The sequence below is a fragment of the Apis cerana genome, linkage group LG2, assembly GCF_029169275.1.
Source record: "Apis cerana isolate GH-2021 linkage group LG2, AcerK_1.0, whole genome shotgun sequence".
Lineage (NCBI taxonomy): Eukaryota > Metazoa > Arthropoda > Insecta > Hymenoptera > Apidae > Apis > Apis cerana.
In genome coordinates, this window is record NC_083853.1 from 9,812,529 (window position 1) to 9,835,227 (window position 22,699).

A 22,699-nucleotide genomic window follows, 5' to 3' on the forward strand; every position below is an offset into this window, starting at 1 on the left:
GAAGATCTAGTGAAGTGTGTTCTGCGTAAATATCACCGGTAAGTAAGTAACCGGGTTCGATGTTATTTCGAGTACGGGAGATAACTAAGGAGTGCTGAGTACACATTTGAGATTGGAGAAGCGAAAGAAGGATGTTTGGTCGTCCGGAGTTTGAATGGACGCGATTGTATTCCGACGAATTATCATTGGGAAGAGCGATATGAACGAACTTTTACGAAGGAGTGAAAAATTTATGCGCTAATCGCCGAAGAAAAAAAAAGGAATCCCTCGATTAAATTAAAACTTGCCTTCGAGAACCGGCAATCCTCGATCAATCCAAGAACCTCGAAAGTATACGTACGACGACGACGAAGGAAAAGAATCCTCCCCCATTCATTTTCGAACTTCTCTTCAAACCGTTCTGAATCATGCAAGAATCTCGGGAGCGCGGACGGACAACGGAATAGGGAATGGAGAGGAGGCGGAAAAGGGAAAGAAAAAAAAAGGGACGGAAAGAGAAATAACGAAAGGGTCGGGTAATCATAAAATCTAACTGGTATCCGTTCGTTTGTTTGGGCGAGTAGGCAAGCCTCACGGGTAACTGGATAATATAAGCCAACGAGACACAGAGAGGAGGACTGCTATGCAGCAGACGCAGTTTGACTTTGGTCGCGGTGTGCCCGCGCAAATGTGTGCCTAAGTGTGTGTATACACGTAGCAGCCGGCCGGGAAAATCAAGAGGGAAAGGCGACACGGGGCGAAGGAGAGAGGAGGGGCTACACCAATGTTTGAGTTCCGTCTCGGATGTCGCTTTGCCTCTGTCGCGCTCTGTCTTTCAAACCTTCACCTTTCCTCTAACCCTTCTTCCTTCTCCTCTCTCTTTCTTACTTCAGCGAAAGAGAACTTGACTTTCGACCTTGCCAGGAAAAGTTTAGTCCCACGCACGATTCTTTCGCCGTACAAATCCTCCGCCGCAGGACGGAGAGCGAAGAAGCGACACGCGATGTCCCGGACCTTTCCACGCGTCTTGTGTCATCGTTTAGCCAGCCTCCGGTATTCGATATTCGAGGACATTCGTTTGTTTGGCGGTTTGGAAGAACGTTCGATTTATATTCCATTTGTACTTAATATTCAGGATCAAATTTTGAAGGGTGCGAAGAGAGATGCTGATTCATCGTCCTCGCCATATTCGAATCGACGAAACATGGAGGAATTTTACAATTCATCCCACTCTTCGTCGGCTCGAATCGATTTGAAGCAAGGACCGACTCGGTTACGAAGTATCGAACAAGCGAATATTAATTCCCTGGCTATAATCGCTCCGTTTTCTCTCCTCGATCGCCGTCGGGGGGCATTTCGAAATTTCGCAATTCAGGGGATAGACACAGAATCGGTAAACGACGACGAGGATCCGATTAATCTGGTAATTAGCGGGATTAAAGTTTGCCGGCCAATTTTCGTCGTCCAGTTTATTGACTTAGCGCATCAAGCGTTGCCGTTTCCGCCTCTGCTAGGTCGCCGCGTTAAAGCGGTGGGTGTCGCTTTAGTTTCGAGTTGGGACTCGGCTAGGAAACCGCGACGAAGCCCGGGGCAGAGCGGGAGGAAGTAGGCTAGTCGAGCGTAGGTGACGTTGGGGACGCCCCACCCCCAACTGGCGAATCGTATTAGGCGTGGACGTGTTAGCATTTCGGAATTGTACTCGCATTGTGCATCAGTCGTTACCCTCGCCGGCCAATCCGTTTACCCTAATTCGGTAAACTCGGCACCCAAATTAATCAAACGTTGCCCCGGAAGGGTGTTCCCTCCAAGACGGTCCAAACTTTCCGCTTGTAATTCCCTTCCGACAAACTCTTTCCAAACTCTTCCGGGCGGTTCTTTCGTGTCGAAATTGTAATCGCGAACGAGAGTTGACTCGGACTTGGATAAACGGCGAGCCGAAATTTGCGATTGTAATCGCGTCTCGCGGGGAAGATTAAGAGAGCGGCTCGGCGGGTGATCCTAAATCTTCAACCGGATCTTGTCCGCACGAGTCTCCGAGGACACTTTTATCATGGGCCGATGGAGTTTCAAGAGAGGGAAATTTAGACGATAAAATTCGACCAATTTTGAATCGATCAAAGATGTGACGAGAAAGGAAAGGCTTTCGAGAAAGGAAAAGAAAAAAGACGAAGAGCGGAGAGTGGGTATCAATATTAGTATTTAATATTTCCTTTAGGAGAGGGCCACGATTCCATTAGCAAAGTTTGGGGAACCGGGCCAAGAGGGACCGACCTGTTCGTTAACGCCCGCTGTTTTATTCATTCGATTAGTTTCGCCGGCACGAGTAAAGGCTCGATGTGGGATTTTCCGAGTTGTCGTCCCCTTCTCTGCGCGCAAGGGAGACCCAACTCCTCTTCTCCCCGCTTTCGAATACAATTAATAGCGGATCGCTGATTCGTATTGATCCACGAGTGGATTTTTCTCTCAAACTTTTCCATCCCGATACCAATCACTCGCTCTCCTTTAAAAACTCAAAATCTGATCTACCTTCAATCTCCACTCGTTCACGAAATCCCAAAATCTGAAAGATTCCAAAAAATTTCCACAATTTCTTCGTCCCTTTAATCGTGGAGGAGGAGGAATCGTTCGGGATCAGGTCGAAATAGCGGCGAGGGGAGTGGCGGCAGGGTAGGGGGCGAAAGAGAGGGTAGGTGAATCGGAACATAAAATATTGCTAACCGCCTCGCGGCCGAATTTAATTCCCCGGGCTGAAACTCGGGGAGAACGTGAAGCGGCGGAGGGACTGGAGGGGGCGGGTGTTCGCGTGCGAGGAGGGGTGGCGACCTCGTCGAGATAAATCTTTCTGTCGATGGCTCACCGCCGCTCGGATTAGAGTCTACATTTGCACCTACTCCCCTCCCTTCTCTCTTTTCCACCCCTGCACTTTCCTCCCCTGTTCCAACAACCGATACGAGGGTGGGCCACGTCGAGTCTCACCTCCTCGGCCGAAAAGACCATCGCATAAATTCACCGCGACTCGTTATAAATTCAACTCTCGTTGGACACGAGCGGCCGAACTGACTGGGAGGGGAGTGGAGCAACACCAGGAGGCACTAGGACGAGGAGGAGGACGACGGCGTGGCCGGATTCGCGTGGAGAGATGATCGGATAGCGGCGATCCGTTATTGGGATTGTCGGTGACGAAGGGAGTGGGAAACGGTTCACAATCGCAGTCTGCGGGATAGATGCGTTTCTGATATGAACAGGATGCTGCTACAGGGGCCACCGAGGGAGGTGAAATACGATGCCGCTTTCGTCCGGTTTTGCAATGCGCCGGACGCGTTCAGTTCCGTCTCTATGTCTTCGTCCCGGAATGGAAAGGAATAACTATATCTTCACGATTACAATATTTCGAAGCGAATGACTTCTTCAAATTTCTTTAAACCCGATCTTACCGAATCCATGTTATATTTCGCGGGATTTTGGGCGCGTGTAGAGAGAAACATAAGGAGACTCGTTAGCGAGAGCGATCGAATACTCGCGGAATGGAAAGGAATGATGATATCTTCACGATAAATATTTGAAAATGAATGACTTCTTCAAATTTCTTTAAACCCGATCTTACCGAATCCATGTTATATTTCGCGGGATTTTGGGCGCGTGTAGAGAGAAACATAAGGAGACTCGTTAGCGAGAGCGTTTTGCGGTCGAACAGAGAGGGTGATTTGCACGTTAATTGAAATTTTAAAGGCGTATTCCATACGGGACACGTAACTTATTCCGCAAACTAGCTTTAACCAACTAGCTATCGCACTTACGGTTTACACGCGGTGATACGCGTCTTCCTCTCCTCTCGACTTAAAGAGCGATACGCGAGTTGATCCCAAGACGCATAAACGAACCATCACCCTCCGCGATTTTTCCCTAATCGCGAGAACAATGATAATTCCATCCCTTGCGATTCGAGGGAGAAACTACTTGGAGCTACACGAGGAATAATAAATAAATAAATAAATAAAAGACATCCAGGACTCGCGCACAAAGGGAGGAAACGTCTGGAATAGGAAATGGCAGGTCCCAAGCGTGGGCAACGAAATGTCAACGACGCCAAAGGCAGGAGCGGAGGATGGATATCAGTGGCGTCGTTTCGTGGAGACGTCGCGTTTCGTTCGTCGAATGTCTTGAAACGCGGGCCGCTGTGCTGCGTTGTTGAAGAAGGGTGTGTATCCCGGTCACGGCAGGGCCCGTCCTCTTCGTGACTCAAAAATTATTACTCTAGCTGGGACAGAGACAGAGGAGTAGCGTAGCTCGTGGTGGCGGGGCTTTCTCAACTTTATTATTCATGCTACATCTGAGTCGGAGGGGGAGGATTGGGGGTCGAAGATTGAAATTATTCTTCGTACCCCTTCCGTCAAACATGCATAAATTAGAATAGGCGGGAGGAGTCGTTTTATTTATTTATTTATTTATTTTCTTTTGATATCGCGAGAGAAATCTTTTAATAGGGAGAGGCGGCGTGAAAATGAGACATGAAAGCGGTGTGGAAAAGTGGGATGGCTCGAGTCGGGCATTGTTCGAGCAAAGAGAAGAGTAAACGGGATGAATTAAGAGGATTAAATAACCTGTTAAAGGACGTTTGCGTTTGTTAACGCGAATTGTTCCAATTCCAGCTTTGCGAATCGTCGAGAACGATTTCTCTTTTTTATTCCCGTTTCTTCTCCTGATCGAACGCCATTATATTCGTCCAATATTTTTTTTTCCTTTTTCTCATATTTTAACACGTTTCTTCCCGACGGCGAAAAATAACGAGGCTTGAAAAGCTATAATTAACTCCGGATTAAAACTATTAAAGTATCACACGCTCGGGTAACACGAATCGAGAAAATTGATTTCCATTTCCCATTTGTCTATCCTTCGGCCAACGTTGGACACGTTGGCTTCCGTTGGGGCAGGTCGCACGATCGAAATATCGAGTTTGGCGAGAAAAGGCGGCCGGGGATAAGAACAAAATAGGTGGTGGGAAAGGGGAGGAGGAAGCGGGGGGGAGGAGGAAGAAGGATCGAGTCCCTAATCCGCGAGATCGAGCCGGTAACGCGATCAAAGCGGCTCCCTTCCGCTCCCTAAACCGATTTCCTTGGATTCGTAGAAACGTAGCACGTGGGGTCGATGGATTTTCCTTCTTCTTTTCCCCCCCTCTCCTGTTCGCAGACCGACCAAAGTCCCTTCTTCCCATCCCACCACCACCACCACCACCACGTCCCTCCCTTCGTTTCATATCAATTACTTTACTATCTCGCCTTGATGATATATGTAACAGAATAAAGATAACAATCGCCCCCTTAAATTGTCCTCTTTGGAGGGGAGGGGGAGGCGAACATTCTCGATAATAAATCTGCCCCGGTTATCGGATTTCGTTACATTTATTGATAATTGTTTCGTTTTGTTCCCGGCTAATCGATATAATTTACGCGGATTCATTAAATCCCCCCTCCATTCCTGAAGAACGGTTTTTGAATGTTCGCGCGATAGAACGAATCTATGGAGGCCGTAAATCGTTTAGAGAGATATATTTCATAAGATATATCTGCGATTTTATCCCTTCCGCGTTGTTCTGCGCGCCGATTAAATAACCATCTGTGAATCTTCTTTTTTCGTATCTTTGTATCTTTTTCATTCAAAGATGTGGAATGGAAAAAGAAAACTGTTTTCTTTTCTCGCCTCTAACAAGAAATTAGTATCAAATCCTTAGGTTTTGATTAAACAACCCTTCTCTCGATTAAACATTTTCGTATCTTTGTATTTTTTCATTAAAGATAATAGAAAAAAAAGAAAAAGAAAGGAAACTGTTTTCCTCTCTGAAAGAAAAAAATTGGTGAAAATCCGCGATACTTGAAAAAGTCTCGCAACTTGGTGTATAGACTACGGGTGTATATTTTCACCTCATAAATTACTTTTCTTTTTCTTCCTTTTCGGAGAGCTCGAAATAGAATTATCCAACTATTGGATGAAAAATGATGCGCCGACCATCTAATCGGGTTTTCCAAGTTTCAACGAGAGGGATTTTCATCCCCAGATGGCGGCCTGTTTTCAAGTTATTTTAACTTGGTCGAGTTTAACAACCGCGAAACTCTTCCCCCTTTTTTCTCCCTCTCCCTCTCTCTTTTTTTCGTTCAGGGTTGCTCAAAGACCGCGAGCGAGCGCAAACAAAAACGATGGCCGGAAGTTATGGCGCGTTTAGATCAAAGAGCGGGCAAGTTTTCAAATTTAGGATCGACCGGCTATGGAAAGCTGTGCTGTGAGAAGGGTAAAGGGAGAAGGGAAGGGGAGGGGTCGCGAGAGTTCACCCGGGAGGATATGTATTTATATTTCGTCTATGTGACGTTTCCGGTGTTGGTCGAAATCAGAAATTTCGCGATACCAGATGTGGAAGGTCTCACGTCTCTTTTGTAGCTCTACGGTCCTTCGTCGTTCAACGTCGAGTCGCTTTTGTCGAAGGCGAACAGGTTTTTACCGGGGAATCTTCCTCATGTTTCGATACGTTGCGACTCGCAACCGTTTCCGAGAGAATACTTTCAGAAATCGTTTATGAAAACTATTCACGGACGATTACTATACTTCGTTTGCTTTTTTTCCCCTCCTTTTTCCATACGAAATGAACGTGTACACTGTCGTTTTTTAATTTAATTTAATTTAATTTAATTTGTCAAAAGAAGATTCGTTATTAGACGAAAGGATTCAAAGTTTATTATTTGATTAGGAATAAATTTTCGCACGATTTCGATCAGATTCGATGATTTTTTTTCGTTCAAGATGTTGTTTCGCAGCAATGAACGTGAAAGCGGAAATTAAATAAACTTTTCCTTCTCGATATTAATCGATTGATGTTCATTCGAAGTTCAGTTTCATCGGTCGAATCAAGATTAAATAAAAATTCGTTTAACTGTTAACCGATTTAATAGTTTTATCTGATCATCGCGTATCAGGCCTATTATCAATTGCCTGCAACAAAATCTTGATTAAAACCAACGCGACTTAAGTTAGATTGTTTCGTTTTTTGCTGATAAACTAAAAAATAATTAACAATTATGATTTTTTTTTACGTATATACATATTTATGTATAAGTATAAAAAAATTGGATGAAATTCAAAAGGAATTGAAATTCGTTCGTTCTCCGATAAATGTGAAAAAAAAAAAAAAAAAAAAAGAAGAAAAAAAATGAACGAATAAAAAAAACGAACGCCTCATTGTATAAAAAATAGATACCAATCATACAAAAAAATTGAAAGTCGGCGAGAATCGGCGTAGTATAGCAATCAAAGAGGCGGTGCACATCGAAGCGCAATCGAGCAGCGTTATTAACGTCGACAGATCAAACAGAGGGATGACAAACAATTTTACCCTGCCTCGCATCTGCTCTGATTTCATCGGGTATCGATGCGTCGATGATTGCCTTCACGATATTATAATTTTCATTACCTTCCACGCTGCTACGCGTATAAAAGACATTATTAAAACCATTAAGCTACGCGCCATAGTTATAAAATGCATATCCAAATGCGCTTGCCCTCTTGCCACCCCTGGTATCTTTATATCTGCACGCATTATACGCGTTTATACACACATATGTGCATCGAGGTACGTTCGAAAAGTTTTTGGACACTTTCGTTCCTACGTTTGTTCGTTTCAAAGCGTAAGGGAATTTATAAACGGACGGTTCCTCCGATAATACACCGCTGAAATTCGTTTTGTCCGGACGAACCATTTCGATACGACGAAAGTTTATCTAATTTAAATTGCTCGTAACCCGATAAATTTCCATCGACATTTTTCCATACCAATTTTCGTTTCGACTCTTCGAAGGCGTCGCCAAACGCATACATCAACACTTTGCACGCAATGCATAGAGAATTCGGCCAACTTCGATCGCTTATTAACCACACAACGCGAAATAAAATTATTATTCCATTAAAGAAACGATAGAAATTTGATGAAAAATGAATAAATTTCTAGAATCTTCTTTCGAAATCAACTTTTCGAAAATATTTCAATACACCTGAATATAATATGTATATGTTATAATATAGCAACATTCCGAAGAAAACAAAGTCGTCGTTAAATAATTCGATTCCTCGAACAATCTTCTCAACAGGGACACTTTTCATCCCTTTGTCGAATCGATTTTCCCCACAAATATAATATTAACGCCCTAGTTGCGCGCCCAGTTATCAATACTTAACAATTTAGACGAACTTTAAACGAACAAGCCCCGTACCTTCGAAGGTATTCCATTAAATACACGCACGAGCAGCGTACATGGGCGAATATACCGATTCCTCCTCGATCGAACACGAGTTAACCAGCGCCCCCTATGCGGGCCCCACGTTTCGTAAAGCGGGGTTATGTTTAACGGGCAGATAAGCATTTACAGGCCAATCATTCGGCTCTATCATCGATTTATCGGTGGAACGGCCGACGAAGTAAATTAAAAGGGCAGGTGCGCCGATTATTAACGCCCGCATACACGCCAACCGTACCGGCTCCACTCCTCTCGCTGTAGCGTTTTCGATCGCGCCGCCACCCACTGCCTCCTCCTTCCCCCTCCCCCTCTCTCTCATCATTAATATCAATCATCGTCATCGGCATTCCACCGCTTTTCCCGCGCGATAACCCGCGCCACGATGATCGATCGGCCGGCCTCGATACTGTGTATTGTCGTAGACAAGCTGGAAATAAACGTCGATCTCTCGGCGGCCACGGTCTGAATTCCCTCTAAGCTCTTTCGGGAACGAATTTACGAGGCAAAAGTACGGCCGCTTGTCGTTACAAATTCAAACTCGGGTATCTCTCCGTTCGCTGTATATAATAGTAATAGCGGTAGTGAACTGGTAAAGATTTTTGTCGACGAATAACGGTCTGTTTGACGGGACGTTTGAACGGAAATTTTGAAAATTCTTACCGCGATCGGTTACACACCACGATTCGTTTCGTTCGATTCGAATTATTTCGCGAGGCAATGCGAAGAGAAACTTGGCGGATTTTTATTTAATTGTCACGCTCGGTGAAACAGTTCGGAATCTTTTTCGAGATGCATCGTGTCCCGCCGGATGTATTAACGCCCCGCATATACAAATCCCCCGAACCGATAAAGTGTTTATTTTCATCTGCCCTGTCGATCTATCCTCTCTTAATGGATATACACGGGGATAGGGACGCGGGATAAATCACCCGATTCTATTCGAGGTTTACGAAATCGAAGGTGGACGATGACGATGCGACAGTGAATACGGCCTCGAGCCGCGTATTTCACGCGGATTCTCTCGTCGCGCGGCAAACCAATACGTCACGCGGATCGTCGTCGAACGAATGGGATTTTTTTTTTTTTTTGGATTTCCGCGCCCTATCTATGGGCCGTCTCTAAAACGTTTCGTTGGGATTTCACCGGCGAGTTTATTTCTGCTGTTTCCCTTTATTTATTTCTTTCTCCCTTTTTCTTCTTTTTTTTTTTTTACCTCCTCTTTTGGACAAGTATACCAACGGCAAACGGATAAATTTGTTTGTCGGGGGACGATGATGTTAAGAATGAATGATAATCGTTTCCTTCGGATTACGTGTTTTGCAAAATGTACACGAATTATTTTGTTCGTCCAGACGAATGGAAAATCATTTCCAAAATCCACGGACGATCGATCATTCCCTTTGCAAATTATTACGCGATTGTACGCCCTTGAAAATGTATAAATTCGCCTCGATAACCGCATCGTTCCGATATTTTTCTTTAAAACGTGTTACGCCCGTATTATCATCGTTATCGACTCTTACCCTTTCCACGAACACGTTCGCCCTTAAATGCGTTCCCAAACGCGGATTCATCCTTCGATCATCGCTCTTCCTTCACCTTCGTATCTTCCAAAATATAATCCTCCCGTCGAAAATCCTCTCCCTCTCTCTAAAAATAAAAGAAAAAAAGAAAAAAAGCCGTATCTCGGAGCACGTCGAACAGGAAAACAGACAAGAACGGGGAAGCAGACAAGATTTTCGTAATTGGCCGACGAAGGTAATCCAGGAGCGAAGCCGTGGAGGGAGAGAGAAAGAAGGAGGGAGACATGGCCTCACAACATCAGCTGGCAGGCAATTTTATTTCAATAAACTGCCCGATGCGGTGAAATTGAAATGACCGAGAACAGGTGAGAGGAGAGAAGGAAAGAAGAAAGAAAGAAAGAGAGGAAGGAAGGAAGGAAGGAAGGTAGCGTAATTTCCGCGGCAAACTAGACGAGGATGGCCGCGTTTCGTTGCGGTCGTACTGTAAACCTCTGGCATTTTTCATGGAAATTGCCGAGCAATTTCCGCGCTGTCCTACCCCTGGGGGAGAGGGTAAGAATAGCCTGAAAGAGAAAGAAAATGGAGAGCCGAGAGTCGAAGAAAGAAATAAGAAAGAAAGGGGGAGGCTCTCTCTCTCTCTCGAAGAAGAAGAAGAAGAAGAAGAGAAGCGAGTCTCTCAGATGTCTCTACGACCTACTGGGCCTTTATTAACGGCAATTCGCGTTAAACTATGTTTGGCTTGCGGCGATGCCGCGCCCAGAGAACCCCAAAGAACGATTATCCATCGTCCTGGAATCGGCAAATCCACCTTCCAACCACCACATCACCCCTTCCCCTTTCCCAACCGACCTCCTTTTTGGCCAACAGTCGCGGTTTTCGACTATCGTATACCTGCAATCTCGATTTATCGACGACTATCGAGAAAATAATTAACCTCCACTCTCCTCCATTGTACCTTTCCGAAGATTTTCAGGCGTGGATGGAGTGTTTCCGATTTCCAGAATAGGAACGGACACTTTTAGATGGTGTTCGATAATTTTTATTCCGAAAGGGAGAAGAGAATCATGGAGGAAGATGTGGAATTCATCGAGTTGATCGAAACGAGAAATGTGTCGATTAAAAGTCGCGCAAAGAGGATTTTGTACGAATAATCGGGCGGTTAATTCTGGCGCAAAGATGATGCGATAACGAGGAGCATCGTATAGGACGACAACGTGATTAATTCACACGGAGGGAGGAGAAAGAGAGAGAAAAAAGAAAATGTTTATATTTTATACGAACGGTATAACGAATTGACTAATTGGTTTTACCGACGACGACGAGTCTCGTTTTCAACGAGATTATTCCGTGTTTATTCAGAGTTTAATGTAATTCCTCTGCCACTGGATTTCCAGGCTTCGTTAAGTGTGCCTCTCGGAAACCTCTCGTTCAACGACGACGCGAATATTATATCCACCTATATCGCCGTTCAAATTTCTTTTAAATTTTCCAAACTCCTTCTTCTTTTCGCGCGTTACTCTCCGACCGATAATTTCTCTAGGAATTATTACACGCAGAGGGTCGAAATGACCGAGTTTCCCTTCGAAGCGTGATCCCTTGACCCCTGTTTCGAGCCGCTCTTCTCAAAAGAATCCTGTCGATCGTCGTAATCGGCCGAGCCGTGCCTCCATTGTGCTGTCCCAGTTTCGACGAGTTTTTTTTCTTTTCTTTTCGGATTTTCGAGCCCTCTCCAATTTCCCACCGGCAATTATTCTTTCGACTCGCGTTGCAGCCAAGAATACATCGGTTAATCGTGAAACTTACGAGCCGAGGCGAGGAGGATGTAGTTGGAAGATGAATTCTCTTCTCGTGCAACTGATACGCATCGCGTTGTTGTTCTTGAAGAAAAAGAAAAAATAATAAAGTTGTAAATTTGCGCAACAACTTCGTTCATTTCGAACGCTTGTTATCCGCGTTCGAAGGAGTGTAAACGGATCTCGTGATTCAGGGTTATTTGTACTAATGTTTGGGGAAAGTTTGAAGTAAGAAGGGTATAATAGAATTCTTAATAGGTAATCTCGAGATCGATTATACACCGATGTTTGAGTTTGAGCACGTTTGAAGGTTTCGATCAAACTGAAAGATGGAGAAAAATTATAACGATTGAGAATAATATCCATCAAGAATAACTAGCGGCGAATGAATACGAATAAATGTTCGAGCATTTCGATCGATGATTCGGATTCCTTTCTACGAATTCAAAAGATTTCCAAATCTCGTAATCATAACGGCAAAAACAAATTTCCTAGAAAATAAATTCATCCCTCGCTCCTTCGAGATTTCCACCATTTTGGAATTTTCGAAAGCGCACGATTCGAAAGCGGAGCGCCACTCGTTTAATTCGTTTAAAAAAGAAAAGAAACGTTATTTATCACGAAAGTGGTGGACGCGGAGGGAAGGGATGAAAAGGAATGGGACTGAGAGAAAAGAAAGGGAGATAAATAAATAAATAAATAAAATAAACGCATACGTTAGTGCAGTGATAATTTCGCAACTTGTAATGCTCTTTGGGCTTGAAACTGTTGAAATTATGGCGGTGGCCGCGCTAACTTCGCGTTACGTCAAAAGTTCCAACGCCCGTTTAACATACGTCCCGCGCTATTTATGATCCGACGTATATTTCCGCTTTGTAATTGTCCCTTGAACCTTAAACGAGTGAGATTCATCCTCGCGCCACGTGATAGTGATAACGACTTCCGAATTTTCCAACTGTCCTCCACTCTGTCCCGCCTCGATCCAACTTTATATAATAAATGTTCGCGCACACTGCCACTTCTCGAGGAACCGTATCATTCGATTGGATATAAGAAGCGAATTCTCTACGCTTTCGTGAGTTTTCTTTTTTTCTCTTAAGGGAAGGAAAGATAATAAAAAGATAATGCGGATAACGCGAAGCAGATAATTCGAAACATTGCGGGGATTGCGGAATAATTTAATAAGGGTATCGGTTACGGGATAGAAGATTAAACGTGTAAAAATAATGTTCGGACGGATCGAACCTCTTAAAAGTTTGTAATCGATGTCTGAAAAGTTTTTCAAGCTATGTACGAGGTTGATACGATAACGACCGGCCCGTAATACGTAGCTAAAAATATAACGGATATAAGTGGAGCTAATCTTATCACGATAAATATCAGAATTTTAATTTTCCCTTCGACCGATTTCACGATTCGAAATATTTTGAAGAGAGCGTGGTCGTTATTATAATAATTATTATAATAATATAATATAATAATGTCGATTCGCTTTCGAAGGCGTCAGAAATTAATATCACGGAAAATCACGGGAAAGGAAAAGAAAAAAAGGAGAATAAAGATCCTCGGAAGTCGAATTACAATGTTCGATGAGGCGTGCAGCTGCGGCAGGCAATCTTTCTGTAATCGCCAACCAACCCCCCTCTTTCTCTCGCCACTTCTTCCTTCATCAACTGTTTCCGACTGTTGCACATCTTGGTGAAAATCGTGCATTTTCTAATTCTGAAAGGCAAGCTTGACTTCCCTCTCCTCTCTGCCCCTCCCCGTGGGAGGGGAAGCTTATCTTCGAAGCTTTTAATTTCGAGCGGCCGAGCTCTTTATAGCTACGAGAGGTATAATTATCCGCAAGAAGGCGAGGGGGGTGTAGCATTGAATATTTTAACTCGTGCTCCACTCTCTTTCGTGCTCCTTCTCTTTCTTCTTCCAGTTGCGTTTGTTCTTGTTGCCTCCTTCTCATAGTTGGCTCATACCCCTCCTTGATATTTTCGTCCTTTTCATTTTTATCGACGGTAAGAAGAAAAAAAAATGTAAGAAAATGTAATGAAAATTTTAGTTTCGACTTGTTTAGCCAAGAACTCGCTTGAGATTTTTTTCCCCATTAATTTAATTTAACGCGAATTCAACGTAATCGCCAAAATTTTCCCAATCTTTTATATTTATCACGAAAATCCAAAAGTTACCCAAAAGTATCTGAACACATTTTTTTCTGCACAAACGAAACGAATATCCCAAGAGCGAAAAAAAGAAAAGAAAAGGGAAAAAACGGAAAGGGTAAGGTAAAAGACGATCCCGTTCGAGTCAAGCGACCAGCAGAGGCGAGAGATTAGCGCACCGGAGTTACCATCCGGTATTTTGCAGTCAGATTTACATAAGTTCCTCCCTCCCTCCTTTTCCATCTCTTCCATCCTTTTAATCGCCCCCTCCACGCTCCTCCTCCTCCTTCATTTTTCACGCGCGCGCGCGCGCACGCCTCGCAAACCGTTAATTATCTGCCATTTGATAATCCTCCGGCTCGCCACCGCGCCATTTTATACACACCGTCCCTCATTTGCCACGATAATAATTTCGGATTCACCTCTCCTTTCCTCCTCCAATCCTCCCGCAATCCTCCGCCATTTCTTTTTTGTTTCATTTTTATTCTTTTCCTCTCCTTTCTCATGGACAAAATCCGATCCTTTCCCGCTTGGAATCATCGTTGCGAGTAACGAGAAAAAAAAAAATAAAGGAAAGAAGGAAGGAAGGAAGGAAGGAAGGAAGCGTTTTCTTCTTGGACGAGATGGAGTCAGTTGGTAAGGGACTTTGGACGTTTGGACGCGGAGCACGTATGGAGGCCGTGTTTCAAGAAGTAAGAACCGGAGATCGGAGTCTCTTCCCTTCCTGGTTACGTTTCTCGCCACGACCAATTTCCCGCAGCCGGTGTACGAGGAGAACGAGGCATAAATCGTTGATAAATCATCGGGAAAGAATGGGCCTGTAATTACGGCCTTATTAATCGCTTGCCAGTTATGCCGTGCAGTTTCCTTTTTCCTTTCTTCGCGCAACTTCGTGCGTTCAAACGTCCGCCATCTGTTTCTATTAGTGTGTATCTGCTTAAAAGTTTCTCCAGAATTCTTTCCAACTTGGCTTCTCAAGTCTCGTTTACATTAGCTTTACGGCTGGTTACTTTGGCAATTGACTTTAGATTTAACAAAAACAACGATGTAATCCAATACCTTTTAATCACCCTTGTAATATACGGATCACGATGAATAAGTTAAATGCTCCATAAGAGATCTTTCTTTATTAATTCTTTATTAATTTAATTGAATTCTTTCAAAATAAAAGTTAGAGAAGTAATTTATTACATAATTTTGAATAAAGAATCTTCTTTAAATATATGAATGATGGATATTCAAACTTGTCGGACGAGAGAAAATCGATATTGGAGAAGTAACTTATCGATTTTGAATAAACATTAATTTGTGCTTTCAAGAAGAATCTTTTTCAAATATAAATCTTTTTCATTTGTCAGACGAGATTTCTTACCGTTTCTCGTTCGGTTTCAGGATGTCTCGAGGACAGGGTTGGTCGGACGAGCCGTGCGCGTCGTCGAGCGGCGGTCGAAGCGGGCGACAATCCGCGGGGCCATCGGCGAGGACGACGCCTCCAATCCTCGAGGACCGGTCTTCCGCCGCCTCGATCTGTAAAGGCGGATTCAGATTAGGCGTTTACGGTTGGAGGAAAAAGTGTTTGTACTCTCTGGTGCTCGCCCTGATGCTGATCGTGATCCTGAACCTGGCGCTCACCGTGTGGCTGCTCAAAGTCATGGGATTCAGTTCGGTGAGTCGTGTAATTTGTTCCACCGAGGAACAATTTTCATTCTTCGTATTCTTCCTCGATTCGTGACGAATACGATATAATATAATACAACGTGAAGGATGAATGCAAGAAAGAAGTTTTCTCGATCGAGGCTTCGCTCATGCGAGTACAAAAGTGGGACGATCGGATCTCGATTAAATTAATATCACGAGAAAGGAGAAAATATAAGGATTAATTACGATATCGTTAATTCATAAGATCTCTCGAAAGTTTGATATTTCTGTACATTATAAGATTATATATTCTTTAGATTTTAACCAGGTCGGAGTACCTAGTTTGAACAACGTCTATTAATTATCACTACTTTTACATGCAAATCATGAATAATCTTTCCAAATTAATCCACAAGATCTCCCTTAAAAGCTCCAAGTCTTCGTCCCATAATTACACGTCGTTTGGATCGCAAGTAGGTCAAAATGACGATATTAAATAACTTTAATACCTCGTTCCAACCCGGAAACAAGGTCATCGTGTTTACACAAAGACGTCCCCTCCATTTCCCTAAATCAGCGCCGCTAATAACCACATCCTTGCGAAATCCTTTAAATTCCACGCAAAGAAAACTTGCAAGCATAATTATTTTCAGAACGCGTACACTCGTTTTTTCCTTTCTTTTTTCTTTTTTCTCGCTTCTCTGCGAAACACAGACGCTCTCTGCTGTTTCAAGCGCCATCGCGTTTTTTCGTAGCTACGATCGAAACGAAAGCTTGGCTCGTCGTGTCGAGTGGAACGAATCTTCTTTCGATACGTAATTATTGGCAACTATTATCGCCGAGAATCCGCGGCTTAGCGGCTTTTATCCGATAACGAGTCTCGATTCAAACATCTTACGTTCTCTCTCTTCGTTCCTCGCGTAATCTAATCGATGCAAATACGATTTCTGTATTGCGATCGAAGATTGTCGCTTGTTAACAACCCTAATAAGATATCGTATCGCGATGAACGGTTGAAGCGATTAGACCGTCGAGTGGAGAACGGGGGTTTGCTCCAGACGCAAGGGGGGATATGGGGCGTGATGGAGAGGCTGAGAGATTTTAATATCGTCCGATGGTTTTTGAATGGAGTGATATATTGTTGACTCGAGCCCGTTATGGCTGATAAGAAGACGAATCGAATCATCTGTCATGTCGGACGTTTATCAAGCTCCAGATAGTTTAAGCTCTGCTCTGTACGTGTGTGTGGGTGGGTGGGTAAGCGAGTGTGTGTTTATAGAAAACGAAGATTAGGAAGATTATTCTTCGATCTTCGTTCTCCAACTACTTGCTTATTCTACCTCGTCTGCCCTGAAATATTTACTCATATTGACTAAAATTGTTTTTCTTTTTTTAATGGTACGAATAATTTAGTTAGATCGCTACGCTGTGCGAAAGTATCGTATAAATTTGGTACAAATTTTTACGTGAAAATTGTGATTTACCTAATGAAACGATCTCGTTGCTCGAAAAGTTCCTTTAATATTTAGAAAACAATTTAATTATAATAATATTCGAATAACGCGTAATTTAAGTAATTTTAAATTAAACGTTAAAACGAATAATAAGTATTAATTTTAATTACTGCAATATAACGAATACCGCAATGTCTCTTTCAGCGAGAAAATTTAAAACCTTACCTCCGAACTCTGAATAATATCTAAACGAGATCCCAAAATAAATTTCAACTTATCAATTTTTTCATAGTACCTAACTCCTCCTATTCGATCTTGGATCATCTCGAGCGTATTTCTGATGATTCGCGTCCGGATCTACTGGCAATGTCTCTTTCACCTGTCGATCCTGTGCGATCAATCGCGCGTGCACGCGCAATCATCGATCAGATATCTCTTAAAAACAAGCCTCCAGTGTCCCCAAAACTTGCGAGGGAGGGAGGAGACCACGCACTACATCACGCCCATAATAAAATCAATTCACGTCACGTCGTTGGAAATTAGTTTCACGCGAGTTCCTCCGCTTGAACAACAGAGGCCTGCCATCTCTATACACAACCACCTATATGCATACATATATACATACATATGTATACACATACGTATACACAGATAAGATCGACACGCGCGAAGCGAAGCGAGGAAGAGGGGCAATCTGGTTTAATATAATTCCACGGTAATTGCCGGAATCGTTGCATCGCGTTGATCGCCGTTTGCGCTTGGCACTTCTTTATGCGGCCCCTGTTAATTCACAGGTTTATAATTAACCGGAGCCCCTTGAAGCGGCCGCCGAACGAGGGGTGGCTCGTTACGGCCGCGGCCTTGATAACAACCCCGTCGAAACGAGATCGTTAGAAAAAGCTCCCCCTTCCCCCGGTTGCTTGTTCCGCTTGTTTCATTAACGTTATTGCCCAAATCCGACGCGCGGTCGAACCGCGATATTTAATGGCATCGGGTGTACGGCCAGCCTACGTTTATATAAGCCTGTCTATTTTTAATTCGTCCGGATCTCGTTTCACAAATTTTTCAGTCTTCGCCAAACATATTCGAGAACAGTTTTTTCTTTTTTTTGATATATTAGTAAAAAAAAGATCCAGATACAAATTCATATCACAATTTTTTTAAAAAAAAAGGGAATATCGCACGATCTCGAATATATCGTAAGGATGTTAACTAATTATAGCAAAGGAATTCATGTTACAGAGCATTATATTCTATTACCTTTCGATCGAGCATCGTGGTAGTTTATTTATCAAGTGTCGCGACATAGAGCGTGATTAACGGTTAGAGCATCGGGGGCCGAATTTATATCCGATTGGTTCCGTGAAATCAAAGCTAGACCACGAATGAACGATCCGATACCATTGGAAAGATCGAAGGATACTTTTACCAGTACTTAGAATCCATCGGCAAGCCAGACTGGGGTAAGACACCCCTCCATCCACCTCCTGAACCCTGTCGATTAAGGTAAAGACGATGGAGAAATCCCTTTCTATATCCCCCTTTCCTTCGAGTGCGCTGCACCAACCCTAACCTACCCCTCGCCTATATATATATACATATATATATATATCCGCCATTATCGAATTTATTTGAAATCGAAAGGGGCTGCCGCGATCAGGCGCAACGATCCCTCGATAGGGGCTAAACTCGCTGGAAATTGAGTATCAATCCGTAAGTAAGGAGTGTTGGGGGATATCCCGTGGGAAATGTAAGGCCTCCGCCACTTCTTTCCCACCTTCGTTCCTTTCGTTCCATCTCTTCCACTCTTCGCACCGATTTCGCTCCCACGTTTCTACCCCACGCGTCCCGCTCTCTTCTTCAACTCTCGCCTCGTATCCCGTGCACCTCTTCTCGCGGAAGCGTTCTTTGCCACCTCGGTGATGCCGTTTCCCCGAACGATCCTCCTTGACGCGACGTGAGTAATGCGTGTCGCTTCCCTGTTCGCGGCTCGTAAATAAAGCGGACACGCGGGATCAGCGTTATTGCGGGAAGAGAAATCGTCGGTTCAGGAAGGCAAGATGGCTTGCTTCGTTCTTTTTTTAATGAGGCAGACACTTGGAAACGGCACGCGGGGACGTTGCTTTGTCGTTGATCGGGACAACTTTTTGGGAATATTTAGAACAAAGTTAGAAAGGGATTTTAGGTTTATGATCAAGTATTTTTAGTAAACTCAATCGCGAGCGAGATTGATCTGGGTTGTCGTTGATGCGAGGGGATTTTTGGAAATTTTTAGACCGAACAATAAATAGGACGAAATTTATTTGAAGATTGATCTACGATTTTAACTAATTATGAATATTGTTTTTTCGATAAACTCAATTGTAAATGATAGTTTTGGAAATATTTAAAATAAATAGGACGAAATCGGATATTTCAAAGATCTATCTATGACCAATTATAAATATTTTTAATAAGCTCAACCGTAAATAAGAGATCTGGTTTGTCGTTGACCAGATGCGGAAGAATTTTTGGAAATTTTTAAGCAATTGAAGAATAGGATGGAGTCAAAGATAGATGTACTATTTTAAACGGCTAGTGTATTCTTTCTTAATAAAGGAGGTCATATTTGTCGTCGATGGAGACTAATCTTTTTTTAAAATGATAAATGATTGAAGAATTCTTCGAAATTTTTTAAATAATTAGAGAACAGGATGGAATTGGAGATGGATATTACGTTTAAGGATCGTTTTATAGGTGATTATGTTACTGCGAACTATCGATTACCCCGTAAACTTGGTATTTCATCGAGGATCAGAGATGAGGAACGTTCTGGCTGCGAATAAAATTACTTTATTGATGGATAGCGCCATAAACCGGGATTCTTGAGCAGCCATACACCGCATTTGCCTAAGGTTCCTTAAGGCGGCATCTTAAATTCATTCCCTAGAGTTGCTCGATATTTCATAAATGAACGTATTACGCTTGACGGTATCGCCAATAAAAGTATCTTCCCCCCTACTCTAACCTATCTAACCTATAAACGATTGCTCGCGTTACATACATCCATATATATACAATTTTTAAAATCCTCCGATATTAATTTTCTCTTAGGATTTTGTCGAGATTTTTTTTTTTCGATAGATTTATTTTCAAGAGAAAATCAATATCGGAGGAACTGCTGTATCGATCACAATAATTTCGCAATCTTTCCTATCCACTTCTCCCAGGTATCTCTGAGAAACAATAGAAAAAAAAAAGAAAAATGTCGAACAAAGATCGAACCGTGCAATTCTAATTCATAAACAATCTCTCGATAAAAACACTCGACTCGCGGGAGAAGGAAGGCGGGGACGATAAAATGCAAACGGTGTCACCCCCGAAGCGTGAAATGGAACGACCCGTGTTCACGAAAGCGAGTCCGTTTATAAAAATCGCGTCGTTATCGGGCGACAGTGGGAAATGGTGGCGGATCGCGTAGTCTGCCGGATCTGAAATTTCTCGAGACGATGCTCGCTTCGTATCCATCGTGCAAAATTCTTTAGCCCCCGCGTCCCGCCCACCCACGCGAAAACGCGATGCACCCGGCAAATATTTTACACCCCCCTCTTATCCCGACCATTCTTTCCCGCCTATTCATATTTGATGACCGAGTGAGGAACTCGCTTCGGCTCGGGAAAAATCTTTCCCCGCCGTCGCAAAACCATCCGGCTTCTCGCCATCTTTGCTTCAAACTAAATGGTTCCTCTCGATTCGAATCAAGGGATTTTGACAATTGAAGGAAGTTGTTTCTTTCGTTTCGTATTTTGTCGCGGAGATTTTTTCTTCTCTTTCGTAGGAATAACAGTGGGAAAAAAGTTTCATCGAGCAGCAATCGGGCGATGTTTTCTCCAAGGATATAAAATTTTTTTATCGAGACATCGATGAAAATTTATCTATTGATTTTTTTTTTTTAAGCTTGTTTAATTTAAGCTCGTTCAACAGAAATTTTCGAAAGAATCGTTCAGGGATGGAATCTCAAATTGGATTTGATTATCGGTAATATTTGTGTGGTTGATTAATTATAACTGTATTTTATGGGCTCTTTGTTTTTTCGGCAACGACCGTTTTGCTTTGATAAAGGAAGCGTCGTTTCCACGTCGTTGTCTTTTAATTAAACGTAATCCGATCTGATACATCTCTCCGCAACGCTTAATGAATCGTATGCCGACGTTTCATCCGATTTCAATATATTTTGAAATTTCCTGCAAGTGCAAGTAATGAATTTTTTTTTAATCCGTAAAAAATTCAACTGGTTTAAATATTCCGAGCTAATATACAGTGTTATCCACGAGTTTGTTTATTATAATATGTTTATCGATAAGCCATATTTATTTTAATAAACATCATATGTGAAATCAGCAAATGATCTACGCTCTCGCGTACATATACGTGTATATATATATATATATATATGAGATGTATTGGTGAGAGAAACATATTATATTCGATATTACTATCAGAGATGAGAGTGTATCAACAACAAAAATCCAAATAATAATCAAATCCTCGACTATCTCGTTGTATCATTGAACGCTCAAAAATACATATCGAACACAGGATAATCGTTCGTTCAATCGCAAATCAATTTTCCAATCCGACAGCTACTGTTCATTTCATCCCGAAACGCATTAACGAAAATTCTTTTTTCGATTTCGCTTCTTCCCCCTCTTTTCATTTTTTTTTTTTTTTAATAGTCTAATAATTCGACGATTAAATTAACCATCTCGTTCTGTCGAGGACAACGATCGAATTATACGATCTCGACGATTATGTAGGAATATTTAAAAATATTGGATTATTATGATTCGATTTCATTCTATCATCCTTATCTGGAACAGAAAATTCTCTTTTCAATTTCGTGTATTTTCTTCCCTCGGTTTTTCGGTATTTAATAATAATTCGACGACGAAAAACTTTATTAAGAAGGTCCTTTGAATCAGAATTCCATTGTCTCTTGTCTGATCCGTTCGAATATTCAAAGAAAAAAATATCTTCGGATAATCAGAATCAGTTCAATCGAAAATTAATTTCATCACAGGCATTAACGAAAATTCTTTCTTCGATATCTTCTTCTTTCACCTCTTCCTTCACCTCTTCTTTCAGTAAATCAATAATTCGACGCCTTAAACATTATCAAGACCATCCTTTTACGCTCAACTTTTTTTTATGAGAGCGCATTAACAAAAATCCAGATAAATAAACCTTCGACAATCCACGAATATTAAAAAATAATTATAGCCAATAATCGTAAATTAATCTTCTATCGCACTATATTTCAACAATTATTAGACACTTTATACATCATATCAGAAATCACGAACCAAAATTCGATTCTTCTTTTCGATGATCTAATAATTCAACGGTTAATCAAAATTATTCCTCGCTCTTCTCATCTTCTATAAGATTACAACCTTGGCAAATTAGTCTCTTAATACACGATATTCCAATAATTATTATGCATTTTCTTCGATCCTTCCTCATCTTTCGGTATGAGAATGCATTGCAACAAAAATAAACGAACCTTCGACAATCTCTCGTCCACGAATATTCAAAAATGATTCGATAATGATTATAATCAATAATCGCAAATTAATTGCACAATTAATTCAACGGTTAAACATTATCAAGACTATCCTTCTTCACGAGAGTGCATTAACAGCAAATATCGAGATAAACAAATACACTCCAACGCAATTACGCACTCCACACAATTCACCCACTATATCGCACGAATTAAAGTCCCTTCTTTCGATTCTTCCTCATCTTTCTTGACATCAGAGTGCATTGCAACAAAAACAATCGCACAATATTCCAAGAATTACTCCTCGTGTTTTCAACGCGAATTTAATAATTCAAAACTAT

The 22,699-nt window shown here is 42.2% G+C and overlaps 2 protein-coding genes across 6 annotated transcripts in view; one reads left to right on the forward strand and one right to left on the reverse strand.

Moving 5' to 3' along the window:
• Positions 1-15,236, reverse strand: part of LOC107996813 (uncharacterized) — an 89,152-nt gene extending 73,916 nt beyond the window's left edge. The window contains exon 1 of the transcript XR_009828816.1: positions 15,097-15,236. The gene's annotated coding sequence lies outside the window, so the exon portion shown is untranslated. The remainder of the gene's footprint in view (positions 1-15,096) is intronic.
• LOC107996812 (zeta-sarcoglycan) overlaps positions 1-22,699 on the forward strand; it is a 209,665-nt gene that overhangs the window by 168,505 nt on the left and 18,461 nt on the right. For all 5 annotated transcript variants that reach the window (XM_017055066.3, XM_028666234.2, XM_017055064.3 and 2 more), the window contains one exon: positions 15,117-15,390. In XM_017055066.3, the coding sequence (XP_016910555.1) occupies positions 15,117-15,390 (274 nt within the window). The remainder of the gene's footprint in view (positions 1-15,116; positions 15,391-22,699) is intronic.